Source organism: Nothobranchius furzeri, chromosome 5 (genome assembly GCF_043380555.1).
Source record: "Nothobranchius furzeri strain GRZ-AD chromosome 5, NfurGRZ-RIMD1, whole genome shotgun sequence".
NCBI lineage: Eukaryota > Metazoa > Chordata > Actinopteri > Cyprinodontiformes > Nothobranchiidae > Nothobranchius > Nothobranchius furzeri.
This window is the reverse complement of record NC_091745.1, coordinates 74,877,909-74,891,007: the sequence shown is the minus strand read 5'-3', so window position 1 is coordinate 74,891,007 and position 13,099 is coordinate 74,877,909. Positions and strand designations below refer to the sequence as shown.

At 46.3% G+C, this 13,099-nt stretch overlaps 1 protein-coding gene across 6 annotated transcripts in view; it reads right to left on the bottom strand.

Annotated features, from left to right (window-relative positions):
• pou2f2b (POU class 2 homeobox 2b) overlaps window positions 1-13,099 on the bottom strand; it is a 77,734-nt gene that overhangs the window by 9,741 nt on the left and 54,894 nt on the right. For 2 of the 6 annotated variants that reach the window (XM_054741080.2, XM_015950287.3), the window contains exons 2-15: window positions 7,413-7,478; window positions 6,967-7,001; window positions 6,792-6,842; window positions 6,094-6,213; window positions 5,627-5,932; window positions 5,300-5,405; window positions 5,132-5,223; window positions 4,864-5,019; window positions 4,630-4,771; window positions 4,407-4,555; window positions 4,043-4,240; window positions 3,741-3,967; window positions 1,368-1,436; window positions 978-1,051 (exon numbers count right to left, since the gene is read on the bottom strand). In XM_054741080.2, the coding sequence (XP_054597055.2) occupies window positions 978-1,051; window positions 1,368-1,436; window positions 3,741-3,967; window positions 4,043-4,240; window positions 4,407-4,555; window positions 4,630-4,771; window positions 4,864-5,019; window positions 5,132-5,223; window positions 5,300-5,405; window positions 5,627-5,932; window positions 6,094-6,213; window positions 6,792-6,842; window positions 6,967-7,001; window positions 7,413-7,478 (1,791 nt within the window). Of the gene's footprint in view, window positions 1-977; window positions 1,052-1,367; window positions 1,437-3,740; window positions 3,968-4,042; window positions 4,241-4,406; window positions 4,556-4,629; window positions 4,772-4,863; window positions 5,020-5,131; window positions 5,224-5,299; window positions 5,406-5,626; window positions 5,933-6,093; window positions 6,214-6,791; window positions 6,843-6,966; window positions 7,002-7,412; window positions 7,479-12,052; window positions 12,413-13,099 lie in introns of those variants that run through there. The other 4 variants (XM_015950289.3, XM_070551865.1, XM_054741083.2 and 1 more) reach the window with 4 other exon arrangements.

Genomic DNA, 13,099 nt, shown 5'->3' with positions numbered 1-13,099 from the left:
TAAAGATTCGTTAAACGGCACACACAAACACACAAAACACAAGCCCACACTTTAGCGTAAGCACCTTCACACACACACACACACATTTTATGGGATTAATATTTGTAGATGTGAACAGATAAAACATAAGTTATTTATTGAATATATATATATATATATATATATATATATATATATATATATATATATATATATATATATATATACATATACTTGTGAGGATGCATTTTTGACTTTTCACCTCTAACATGGGACCTTTTGAAATTGTGAGGACGTTTGCCATGTCCTCACTGTGGAAAAAGCCATATTAAGTGGTTTAAGGGGTATGGTGTGAATTATCTTGTAGATTAGCTCAGGGTTAGGTATAGAACACCAGTGGTTAGGGTATGGGTTAGGCATAGAGGAGTCACTAAAATGAATGGAAGTCAATGAAGGGTCCTCACAAGTATAGATATACCAACATGTGCGTGTGTGGATGTGCAAACACCCTCGGCCGCCCGACCATCCGTGTCTCCAGTCGGCCAGCGCGACTCAACTCACCCACCAAGTGTAATCGTATTACTCATCATCACCCCCCCCCCCCCCCCCCCCCCACACACACACACACACACACACACACCACCGCCACCTAATTATACATATATGACTAAACCCAAGCTGGCGCTCCTCAGGGGCGTTTGGGGGGGGTCACTGTTTACGGGACTTGGATGTGTGTTTTCTGCGGCTGGTTTTGTACTGTTAGAGTGTGTAGGAAGGTGTATAAGGGGAAGTGCTGTGTACAGTATACGTGCATGTGAATTTCAGCACTCGTGTGTGTGTGGGCGTGTAGGAGAGGAAGGTTTCTGCAGCCACTCCGCAGGAAATTCTTTCAAAATGTGTAACTTTTCAGTTTTGTTGGAAATTTTTTCCAATTGTCACCTTAAATTTCTACGCTACATCTATCTGGGGTTTTCTTTCATGCACACACACACACACACCTTGGATAGTTGCCAGGGGATTGTTACCGAGGAGGGCGTGGTTCATCCCCGTGTTAACTCCCATCACAGTGTTCCTGCACGTGCGAGCATGTACACAAACACAGAGGGGCAGAGGAGAAAAGGTGAGAGGGGGGGAAGCAGGTTTAGAAGTAAAGAGCAGCAGATCATTTATTCATCGATGCACGTTTAAAGAGCTGCAGATGGATTAGCTGTAGAGGCAGCAACAGGCTAGGAGGAGGAAAGGAGAGAGATGGCTTCAAAACATGCAAAATATACACAAGTTCACCTACTGTAGCTGTGTGTGTGTGTGTGTGTGTGTGTGTGTGTGTGTGTGTGTGTGTGTGTGTGTGTGTGTGTGTGTGTGTGTGTGTGTGTGTGTGTCATATTCACCTCAAATTTGCAGCAAAGTCAGTGATGTAGTTGGACATGTCACCATTCTTTTTACCCATGCGCCACAGACTGTAGGAGACACACACACACAGAAGGTTAGACAGCAGAAAGTGTGTGTGTGTGTGTGTGTGTGGGGGGGGGGGGGGTGTTAGTGTGTGTTTGTGTGAGATCATGGTTCAGAGTTAGTAGATTGATAAATGTGATGGTGGATGAGACGACAAACTTTAATTTGAAACGATCCGTTGGGTTAAAAAAAGACTAAAGACAATTTTCCTAAATTTCAGCAGCAAAACTTAACTTAAAGAGCAAGTCACCCTCAAATTAACTTTTTTTTTGTTGATAAACAATATAAATGAGTGTCTAATTGCTCTGTAGACACGTTCAGTCAATAATTTGGCACTTTAGTGCATCTTAGTTAAAATTTAAATAATCTGCCTAAAACTGTCAGCGATGCACCGTCGTCAGGCAAAAACTCAGCACTGCATTTGAATTTAAAGAGCAAGTCACCCCCTACCAGAGTCTAACTCCACTCCCACTTCATGTTTGAAAAATGCAACACATGCTGTTGCCTGGCAGACCGAGAGGGCGGAGCCGCTAACAAATACACACACACTCAGGCTCACGACAGCATTGTGACATCATAATGTACCAGTTTACATCATAGCATACCTCTTAGCCAATAGCGGTGGCAGATTTAAATTAAAATACAGTGCAGAGTTTTTACCTGACAACGGCACAACACTGCCAGTTTTAGGCAGAAAATTTAAATTTTAACTAAGATGCACTGAAGTACCAAATTATTGACGACACGTGTCTGCAGCACGATTAGACACTCGTTTATTTAGTTTATCAGCAAAAAAAAGTTTATTTGGGGGTGACTTGCTCTTTAAATCTGCCATCGCTATTGGCTAAGAGGTATACTATGATGTTAGATGGTACATTATGACGTCACAATGTCGTGTGTGTGTGTATTTGTTAGTGGCTCCACCCTTTCGGTCGGCTAGGCAACAGCATTTGTTGCATTTTTCAAACAGGAAGTGGGAGTTGAGTAAGAATCTGGCAAGGGGTGACTTGCTCTTTAACCATTTTTTTTAGATAATTTTGACTTGAATAGGTTTATTTAAATTCTGCTCATAACTTAAAGCAGTTTCAAAAACCAGCAGCACTAGAATGATTTTACAAAACTTCACTGAGGATTTGAGCCTCCACTGTGGACGCCATTTGGATTAGTGCCAACCAAACAGCGTCCTGCATTTAAAGGAAAACTTGCTGGTCGTGTAAATTCCTGCAGTTATAGATCGGCCTTAAGAGCTCTGATTCAACCTTCTGTTCCAGCTCATCTTTGAATAAACTGTTTAAAATGTGTCAACATCCAGTGGTTATTTAACTTTTAGGAACATAAAGTGGAAACACACTCATTATTTTAACAGGTCTTGAGTTGTTTTCTGTGGGAAAAAAAGCTCTGGCGCTCCTGTTTCAGGAAGTAGAAGTTAATTGGAGGAGAAGAGGGCAGAAAACAGCAGGATTTGGAGTCTTATTTCCTGATATGCAGACATCTCATCTCTGATTGGCTAACATCAACGTGACTCATCCACTGACTCTGTTTGCTCTGCAACGTGGATGTTTTATCTCAACAAATAACACAAGCCAGAAGGAGTTCTGCTGTGTGGTGGAGGTGCTAATGCTAACAATTAGCTTCGACTAGCTGGGATGTGCTCGGCTCTCTCCTGGACGCTAAACCAACAACAGCCTTCCCCGTCATGAGTCAAGATGAATATTAAGTGACAGTGTGACGTAGATCTGTCAGGATTTTCTAATCCTAGAGTTTCACCATCTGTTTTCTATCAGAAGCTGACGCAGGAGATAGGTGTAAGAGACTATTTTCATGTTCAGCCTGCATGAAAATCCCAGAGTGACTGATTAGAATCATAAATAATCTTAAAAAAATGGTTTTTTTTTTAGATTTCCACACTTTTAAGTGAAATAACGAATATAAGCAACAAAAAACGTCTAGATGCTAAAAGATGCTGGATTTTTTTACATGCATGTCTCAAGATATAACTAGCAGGTGTCTACTTTACGAGGAGGAGCAGGTAGCAAGTGAGAATGAATGCGCTAATAAAAACAGATTTGCATAATGGTTGTGAATCTGTTGGTTAATCTTTAGAAATCCCTCTAATTCCTGCAGATTTTTAATTTAATTTGACTTAATTGCATCAAAGTAGTCAAGACGAGCTAATCTCCCCTTTTCCTTCTGTCTCAAACTGGAAACGTCTGATAAAAAGTAAAAACGGAAACAAAAAAGAAGGAGCAGAGGAGGGTCTCCTCGCGTCCGCAGGAGTGATGGCGTTTGGCGCCGCGGGCGTCTCTCACCCTGTGTTTAGGTTGAGTGTGTTGTGGCTGGGAGTGGCAGGGCTGGCTGTGCTGCGAGGGGGAGGAGGAGGTGTCACTGGGGAGGGCGTGGAGCTCAGAGGGGGGTGGGTGGAGGTGAGAGAGGGGTGAGTAGAGGTGAGGCTGGAAGTCAAGGGGCAGATGGAGGACATGGTGGTGGCTGTTGTGCTGCTGAGGTTGGTCACGGCCTGGGACAGCTGGCTGGACATCTGTCAGAAAGAGAGACAAACACGCTCAGACGCTGGAACGGTGCAAAGCGTCTGATCAGCGGGGTGAGGTGTTACCATGTGGGGGCTATAGCACGGCGGTTTGTGCGTCTGCGGGGCAGCGGGGGGCTGACTGGGCAGCGGAGGGGTGGCGCTGCTGGGATTGATGCGCTTCTCTTTCTGCCGGCGGTTGCAGAACCAGACCCGGATCACCTCCTTCTCCATGTTAAGCTGCTCAGCGATCAACAGGATCTCCTCGGAGGTGGGCTTCTGGTTCTGAAACGAGACGCGACTCGTGTCAGCAGAGCCCAAATCGGGTCATCAAGAGGAAAAACAAAAAGTCTAAATCGGTGAAACTGTTTGCAATTGTTGCAGCATCCAGAAAAAAAGGGGCTTTTGTTGCATCTTTACACAATAAAAGTGCTTAAAATAAACATCTTACAGTCAGGAAGGATCGTTCTAGGGCCACTCGGACATTCGTCTCAATGCTGGTTCTTTTCTTTCTGCGGCGACCCGGAATCCCCTCAAAGCCCAGTGAAGGGGAGGACAGGGAGCTGGGACTGGGCAGGGTGCTGTCGATGGACATGGTCTCTGCAGGACAACGTCAGACAAAGTCAGACACACATCCACGTGGTCCGCAGGGGAACAGGCGGATGAGGACTCACCTGCGTCGTTGAGCCACTTCTCCAGCAGAGGCTTCAGCTTGCACATGTTCTTGAAGCTCAGGTTGAGCGCCTCAAAGCGGGAGATGGTGGTCTGACTGAAGTCGTTCCCGTAGAGCTTCCCCATGGCCAAGCCCACGTCTCCCTGTTGGAGCCGCCAAAGAGCAGAGAGGTGTCGTTGGAGACGAGCCAGCACACATCCCGACCCCCCCAGCGAGGCAGGTGCCACCCTCTTACCTGCGTGAAGCCCAGTTTGATGCGTCTCTGTTTAAAAGTGCGAGCAAACTGTTCGAGCTCTTCCAGGTCGCTGGGCTCGTCGGGGTGAGAGGTCACAGAGGGTGCCGCGGTCATGCCTCCGCTGCCGCTCAAATCCACGCTCTTATCGCGCTGCACCTGACGGGAGTTCAGACGGGCGAAAGTGAAATCGAGAGAAGAAGAGGAGCGTTTGTTCACCGCTACTGCTGCAGCTGCGGGGTTTGTCTTTTCCACCGACCGCGTTTCCTACCTGTGTCTGCAGCCCCATTCTAGCCGGAGCAGAAAGGAGGCTCCCCTGGTTCTGCTGAGGTAGCGGAATAAGATTTGGTGTCGATAAGAGTCCTGAGCAAAACAAGAGCAAAAGAGGATTTTCAAACTGTTAAAAGGAGGGGACACACCTGCCACCCACTGAACCCACCTTGCTGGCCCTGCTGCGCCTGTGGGAGGAGGAACTGGGCTGGGGATGGAAGTGGGTGACCAGGCACCAACACCAGCTGTTGAAGCTGCAGCAGCTGCTGGATGTCCTGTTCAACGGAGGGACAATAGGTTCAGATGGAGGAGAGTTTATTTCTATCAGCAGATTCTGGGTAAACAGATTCAAAGTGCAGGAAAACGGAGAAACCAAAACCAGGAAGAAGATCCAGAATCAGCACAAACACTAAAAATTTACAAGAAGAAGCGTTCTGAGGACTAAAAGCTCCCGAATCAGTCGCTGATCAGGAAACGACGGGCTGGTGGTCGGTACCTGGGCGGTGAGCTGGATGGGCTGGGAGAGGGTGAGCTGAGGAGGAGGGACAGGGACGCTTTGGGTGTTTTGCTCCTGTGTGCTCTGTCCCTGGGACTGAGAGTGAACCTGCTGCCCCGCTTGCTGCTGCTGCTGCTGCTGGGCCTGCTGATTCGCCGCTGCAGCTGCCTGAGCTTGCTGATTGGCTTGGGCGGCTGCGTGGGCAGCGTGAGCCGCCGCGTTGGACTGCTGCACGGCGGCGGCCAGGAGCTGAGCCTGAGCCTGCTGTAGCAGTAGCTGCTGCTGAGCTGGCAATAAAGCTGTCAGCTGGCGAAGGAAGAGGGTCGAGGAGAGGAGAGGGGAAGATTAGGAAGCAACGACAAAGAAGGGAAGGAGAAAAGGGGGGAGAGGAAGCGTTCAAAAAGCAGCACAGGAGAAGCAGGCGAGGTGAAAGCAAAGCAAAGGTGCTTTTAGATATTCAGACTTACCCCCGCGAGCTGGGAGCCGGTCAGCATCAGCTGTGTGTGCTGCAGAGCTGTTTGTGAGGGGGTCGGGCCGTGAGAGGAGGGGAGGCCCGGGGACATTTCAGCACTCTCGTCCATCTTACTCTGGAGCAACAACAGAGAGAGGAGCAGGTTGGTGTGCTGATGGAGTTTAGAGGTTCCTGAACCTTCTGAGCTCTCGCTTTGTTTACAGATGATTGGTTAAAAACTCTGACAATTCCCACACTCTGTCACAGGTAAACTCTTTGGTTTGATCATTCACTTTGCACAAAAAGATGCTCTTTTCTCCCGGTGGAGGGCATGTCTGAACCGGCACGAGGGAACCTCCTCCACCTCGCTGGTTTGCATAAATCCTGCGGTACGAAAATGGGTTATTTATTTATTCCTGGTGAGAAAAGCATTCTTATAGGTTTACTTTAGCGCTCTAAAGGCTCTGTGAAAGGAGAGCGCCGCATGCTCTCAGGGTTTTCTTTAGGGGAGATGGGCGGTGGCGCGTTTGTTTACATTCGGGACCGGGCGGAGAGCAGCCACAACGCCGGCTTCACCGTCACACGTGACAAAAAGAACAATTCAGAGCTTAGAAATGAACATAAAGCTGAGGCAATAAAGCAAAAGCGTGATACCGGGACACAAAAGGGCCGAGGGTCACGCACAGACATGCACGAGCAGCTCAACACACTCACCTTGCTGCTGTTCAGGTTTGGCGACAGGGGGAACGGGCTGATTTTCAGAGACTTGAAGAAAAGAAACAATGAAAAAAAGACACATTTTTATCATGAATAGCTTCTTTTTGCTCAGGTGAACGTAAGCGTTGTCGTCGTTGTGAAGGTGAGAGGAGGTGGAAGTCTCAGGTGTTACCTGGTGATTTGATTCGGGTCCATTCCGCTCTGACTCTGTGGGAGGGGAAGGGAAAAAGTGATCAGTCTCATCCCCATGGACGTAATTTTTGGGGGGGACAGGGGGGACATGCCCCCCCCCCCCCCCCACACACACACACATTTTCCAAAGTCAAGTTTTGACCCCTGCACTTTTTACCATCCAAAACAATATTACGCTATATTAAATTAACACTGGATGAGCTCTAGGACCGAGCGGAAAACAACCGTTTGCGTTGAAGTCTGTTTCCCATTAGAGCATACCGTAAAGATACCCCTCCCCCCTCCTCCCTCCCCCGTGTCCCCCCCCACTTCTAAAGTGAAAATTACGTCCATGCTCATCCCCAACACAACTCGTGCACTCAGGGGTGTACCTTCCCGCGTCACGTGCAGCTCTTTACATATCTGATACAGCGAGAGCGATCCTACCTGTGGCCTCTAAAGGCGAGTCAGCCCCGACCTTCTCAACCTCCACGAGCTTCGACATCCTGATGTCTGCAACAGGGAAACACACACGTGAACACAGTGACCAGAACCGTGACGAGAAGGGGGAAAGAGGAGGGCGTCAGGTCGAGTGTTTTTCAGGTCACAGAGCGAGCCTACACACTGTAAAACCAAACGACGAGTCTGAGTCGTTCACAAAGCTCAACGCAACCCACATCCATTCACTCTTTCCAGTGCGCGGTTCGAGCTGAGGAGTGGGCCGATCAGGGTGCTTGCTCGATCTAAATTTAACCCGAGGTGTTTTCGTGGGAGGAGAGCTGCACCGAGAACGTCTCGTGGTGTTTATCATCGCCTCCTGGATCTGCGCTGGGACGGTCCCTGTGGCGACGCTCGTGAATGAAGGAGGGCACCGAGTTTGACTTCTTTTTGTTCTCTTCAGAACTAAAACAGACAAAAACAAAAGTGGGATTCAGGCAGCGGTGGAGAGGAGGGTGTGTGTGTGTGTGTGTGTGTGTGTGTGTGTGTGTGTGTGTGGTGATTTATGTTGGTTCATCAGCCTGCAGCAGTATCCCGTAACAAAAGGAGTTTTATGCTTTTCAAACCACAAACTGTAAAAAAAAGAGACTTTTAGTCGTGTCCATTTTTTGTCTCCCGCTGTGTCTCCTCCAAACACGCATGCACACACACACACTCTCACACACAATCTCTCTCACACACACACATGCCGAGCTACTTCCCTTTTGTGAAAACATGCAAATCTGCCCAACGACCGGCTAATTATATCAGCCACCTGCATAATAAACTCCGTCTCCCTGCTCTTTTTTCTCCTCCACCCTCCTTCTCTCGTTTAGCGCTGACTCTGATGGATCTCCATCAGCTTGTTGCCATGAAAACTTCACTTTTCTTCAGACTTTCTGTAAATAAAAAATAATGTATCAAGTGGTCAAGCATGTTTTTCACCACTGGGTGTCAGTAGCAGCACACAGGACCACTGACCACCGCTGACCTGCCGCCGGTTTAAACCCAATAAGGTGTTTGCAGACACAAAAACATCAGAAAAGAGAGAAACCATAGAAGAAGAGCCTCTCTTTGATGAGAGGAGCGTTCTTCAGCCTGTTTCACTGAAACAGATGTGAGATCAGTCAACTTTAGTACGTGCAACATCTTTAGGAAGGGGGAAGTGATAATCAGCTTCACTTTACCGCCACATTGTCAACAACAACAACACACACACACACACACACACACACACACACACACACACACACACACACACACACACAGCAGGATTTCCCTTAAAAAGTTGGTGCTATTTTAGTCTCCTGACAAAAAGGTAATGTAGTGATCCATCACCACGGCCAGCTGGTGGATTCTCCAGCGTTTCACACACCACCTTCTCTTTCTGTACTTTACACCAAGGCTATTCGTGAAACTAAAGAACTGTCCACCGTTGCTCAATTTCTTCTGAAAACCACTGAATTTACCCCCAAATAGCACCTTCCTCTTATTTATAATTATCTTTCCCAATATTGCTGAGTTACTGTGGATGCCTCCTCTGACCGCCCTGGGCCCTCAGGCGTGAGAGCCAGGGTCCAGCTCAGGAAGCAGCTGGCCGTGGCGCTGCAGCTGCAGCTGCAGGACGGCAGGGAAAGGTGTTGATTCATGTTCTGGATCGGCCAGCAGACGGCAGCGCGGTGGATAATGTGGTCAGTAATACGGCGGTGGGACAGTATATCAAGATGCTGTGTCTTTTTCTCACTTCCCCTCCCGACTTCCCCTTGTACCGGGTTGAAAGCGTTGTGCTAAACCCAACACTTACTGTCAGTCTGGCTATTAATATTAACCTGCTCTCTCACTCTCTCTTTCACTCCACCTTTAGAGCACGCCGCTGCACCAGAGTCATCAAGAAGCAGGGGAACACTAACTTTTCCCAACAAGTAGAAACGACTACCCGTCAGCATGTGGCTGCTGCAGCCGCTCGGGTCAAGGTCAGAGTTTACCTGTGACCCTGAGAGCCGTCACATCAGGCCAGGTGTCTTAAACAGATCAGATGTTATGCTGTATAATCCTCGTGTGTGTGTGTGTGTGTGTGTGTGTGTGTGTGTGTGTGTGTGTGTGTGTGTGTGTGTGTGTGTGTGTGTGTGTGTGTGTGTGTGTGTGTGTGTGTGTGTGTGTGTGAGAGAGAGAGAGAGAGAGGGGGTAGTGAAGTTTCATCTGAAATGAAATACCCAGAGGAGAATAACAGAAACAGTCCAGACAGCACACACACACACACACACACACACACACACACACACACACACACACACACACACACACACACACACACACACACACACACACACACACACACACAGCTGGTGCTGTTTAAAAATAATAATTGAAGTTTTTATTAAACCAAACGTTGTTCAAAGGCTTTGATTTTGATAAACGATAACACGTTACAACAAGGTCCCTTTATTAACGTTACTTAGTGCATTATTAAGCATTAATAAACTATTAAATAAAGTATTAACAACTGCTAACCATATTATGTAATGCATTACTAAGCAGACACCCCCTGGCACTGTCCTAACCTTTAGGACACTTAATCATTAACAATGACAGTAACATTTATTAATGCTTAATAATGCACTAAGTAATGCTAATAAAGGGGCCCTTACTGTAAAGTCTTACTAAAGTCACTTATGCAGATAGAGAATTATATAAAATGGATAATTTATTCAAATCAGACTTAATTCTTATAATAGAAAAACATAAACAGCTTAGCTCTAAATCGATTAAAACAGGAAAATAAAATATTCTAATAAACATAAATAAGCAGATGGTTGATGATGACGACATTTCACTAAAGTATTTGATCATTTCCTTTAGGAAGTGAAAATAACTACTAGAATTTTGTGTTTAATTACAAAACTAATGAATAAATATTAGTTTTTGGTGGGAAGCGTGAAGGAGTGTGTTTACTTTCACGTTTGGATTTTGATGTAAATGAATATTTCTGCTGATGCATTTTATTCAAAAGAGTTGCGCAATAACATCCTTAAACATGAATATCGCAGCTTTAATATTATATTAATAAATTAGACATTAACGTTCGTGTAAGACAGCTGCACAGACGTAGCTGCTGCAGGAGTTTTTCTACCCCTCCGTTTGGATTTCTGGACGTTTGTCGGCCGTTTTGTGTGAGGAGGATGTGTCACTCTGGTCTGTGTAACCTTGTGGATGTCACCACGGCGACCACGCCAAGTTAAGAAGTGACAGTGTGTAAAACTCACGAATCACCTTCTGATGAACAGCAAACAGCATCATGAAAATTAGAAAAATCCTCTTATCTTAAGTATTTCATGACGCCCAGAGAGGCGAATCATGAGCTAATTGACGTTTAGAAAAGTGATTTCTGGTAATTAGCGAGTCAGCTGACAGCCTGATGTGTTTATTTATTATTTATTTATGTACTTATTTATCACGCTGAGACGGTGTGTTTCTTCTTACCGCCTAAACTCACCAGCAGAAACGAGGCCACCGCTGGAGAAGAGATGCACATTTTTCTGCTTTTCGGTTACAATAAGGGTCCCGTTATTACTGTTACTTAATGTGTAATTAAGCATTAACAAACTATCAGAATCAGAATCAGAATGAATTTTATTGCCAGCGCTCCAGCGATCCAGAGCATAGGAACTTGACTCCACAGTACAGCCTGACCAAGATTACACACACACACATAGACAGGACGGATACAGGCAGATCACAACTGCTTAACCATATTATGTAATGCATAACTAAGCAGACACCCCCCAAGGCCCTTTGTACTAACCTTAAGGACACTTTAACAATAACACTAATAAAGGGACCCTTTGTTTATTAATGATTAATAATGCACTGAGTAACGTTAATAAAGGGACCCTTATTGTAAAGTTACCTGCTCTTTCAAATCCCAACATTTTTAATTCCCCTTTTTAAAACTCTGCTTTTTTAAAATACAGGACTGTAAAATTCAAATTAAGCAGTTTGAAAAAAGGTCCAATAAAAATAAACAAAGACATAAATAAGCCCGTGCACACCCACCCTGACACGAGTTAATACCACTTTAAAAGTTGCACAAACCCTTATCACAAACATCTGTAAGGTGAAAACAAATGGATCCGAGCCGCAGCGCCGCATCAGAAACAAAAGACGTAAAAAAAATCTACTTACGTTGTTTTAAAGCTGCAAAAGTGATTTTTACATTAGAGGCATATTTTTAAATCTTTTAAAACAGTGTTTAACACCTAATTAGACACACACACACACACACACACACACACACACACTAAAGGGCTAGTGAGGTGTGTGACCTTTCTCTCGGCCTGCGACAGGCGTCCACTCATCCATCCATCTGTCCATCTTCCACGTCACACCACCTCTCCTCCTTTGATGTTCTCTCATTAGCTGAGCGTGTTAGACTCAGTGGCATTAATTAGCAGCACAGACACAACTCTTTCTCCCGTACACACACACACACACACACACACACACACACACACACACACACACACACACACACACACACACACACACACACATCCCTTCAGCTGTAATTGGTCTCGGGAAATGAAGGAAGAGCTGCACAGACAGCCACTCACCTGGCAACCACATACTGGAGAAGTCCTTCGCTGCTATTGCTGCTGTCTTGGTCATATCTGTCTGTGTGTGTGTGTGCAAGAGTGTGTGCAGGTGTGTGTGTGTGTGCGTGCTTACTAAAAGAAAAGCTCTCACTCGCCCTCCCCGTGTCGCTCTCTAACCCAAAGGAGGAGTGTTAAATCATATGGTTGAATTACCCTCCCTCCCTTTCTGTCGTTCTGTCTTCCTCTGTCTATCACACACACACACAGACCGCACCTCCCCTAAAAAAGGCCCCGCCTCCTCACCCACATCCTGCAACTTAACAGGAAGTAACTCTCTGAAGAGTAGGAACTCACAGCTGAGGAGAGAAAAATGCAAAAAATAAAAAATAGAAAAGGAAAGAAAAGGGGGACACAGAAGAAGGAGTGGGAGAGCGAGAGGAGATTGATCAGATGAATGAGGTGAAAAAGAGGGGGATGATGAGTGGCGTCGGAAAGTGATGGTGCGGCTGGAAACAGCCACTCACACACACACAAACATGAACTCTTTCACACACGCGATACTTTCACTGATTAGATTTAGTGACAACTTTCCTGACCTTTGACCCAAAGAACATTCAGAAACGTAACAGAAATAATGACACCTCTCTCCTCTTGGATGTATGTGTGTGTGTGTGCGTGCATGTGTGTGTGTGCGTGCGTGTGTGTGTGTGTGTGTGTGTGTGTGTGTGTGACGTGAAGGAGTAAGCATGTGTGTGTCAGGGGGAGGTCGACTCCAACACCAGAAGATGTGAGACACCTTCAGCAAAGTTTAACACCCTGAACCCGAGCGGAAGGAAAACCCGCGTCACGGCGCTCGCTGTACCACTGACCACGCCACGCTGTGGGCTCCACGCGGGATGGGTACATGTGGCATGAAAGTGGAACGTTGCTGATGAAGCTGATGTGAGCCATCATTAGAATCACCCACTTGGATTAAAATACTAAACGTGATGAATCTGATGTGGAGGAAGGACGCCGGGGTGAGAGAGAGCTGCTCGTTTCAGCTGAACTGGAACATTTTCAGAG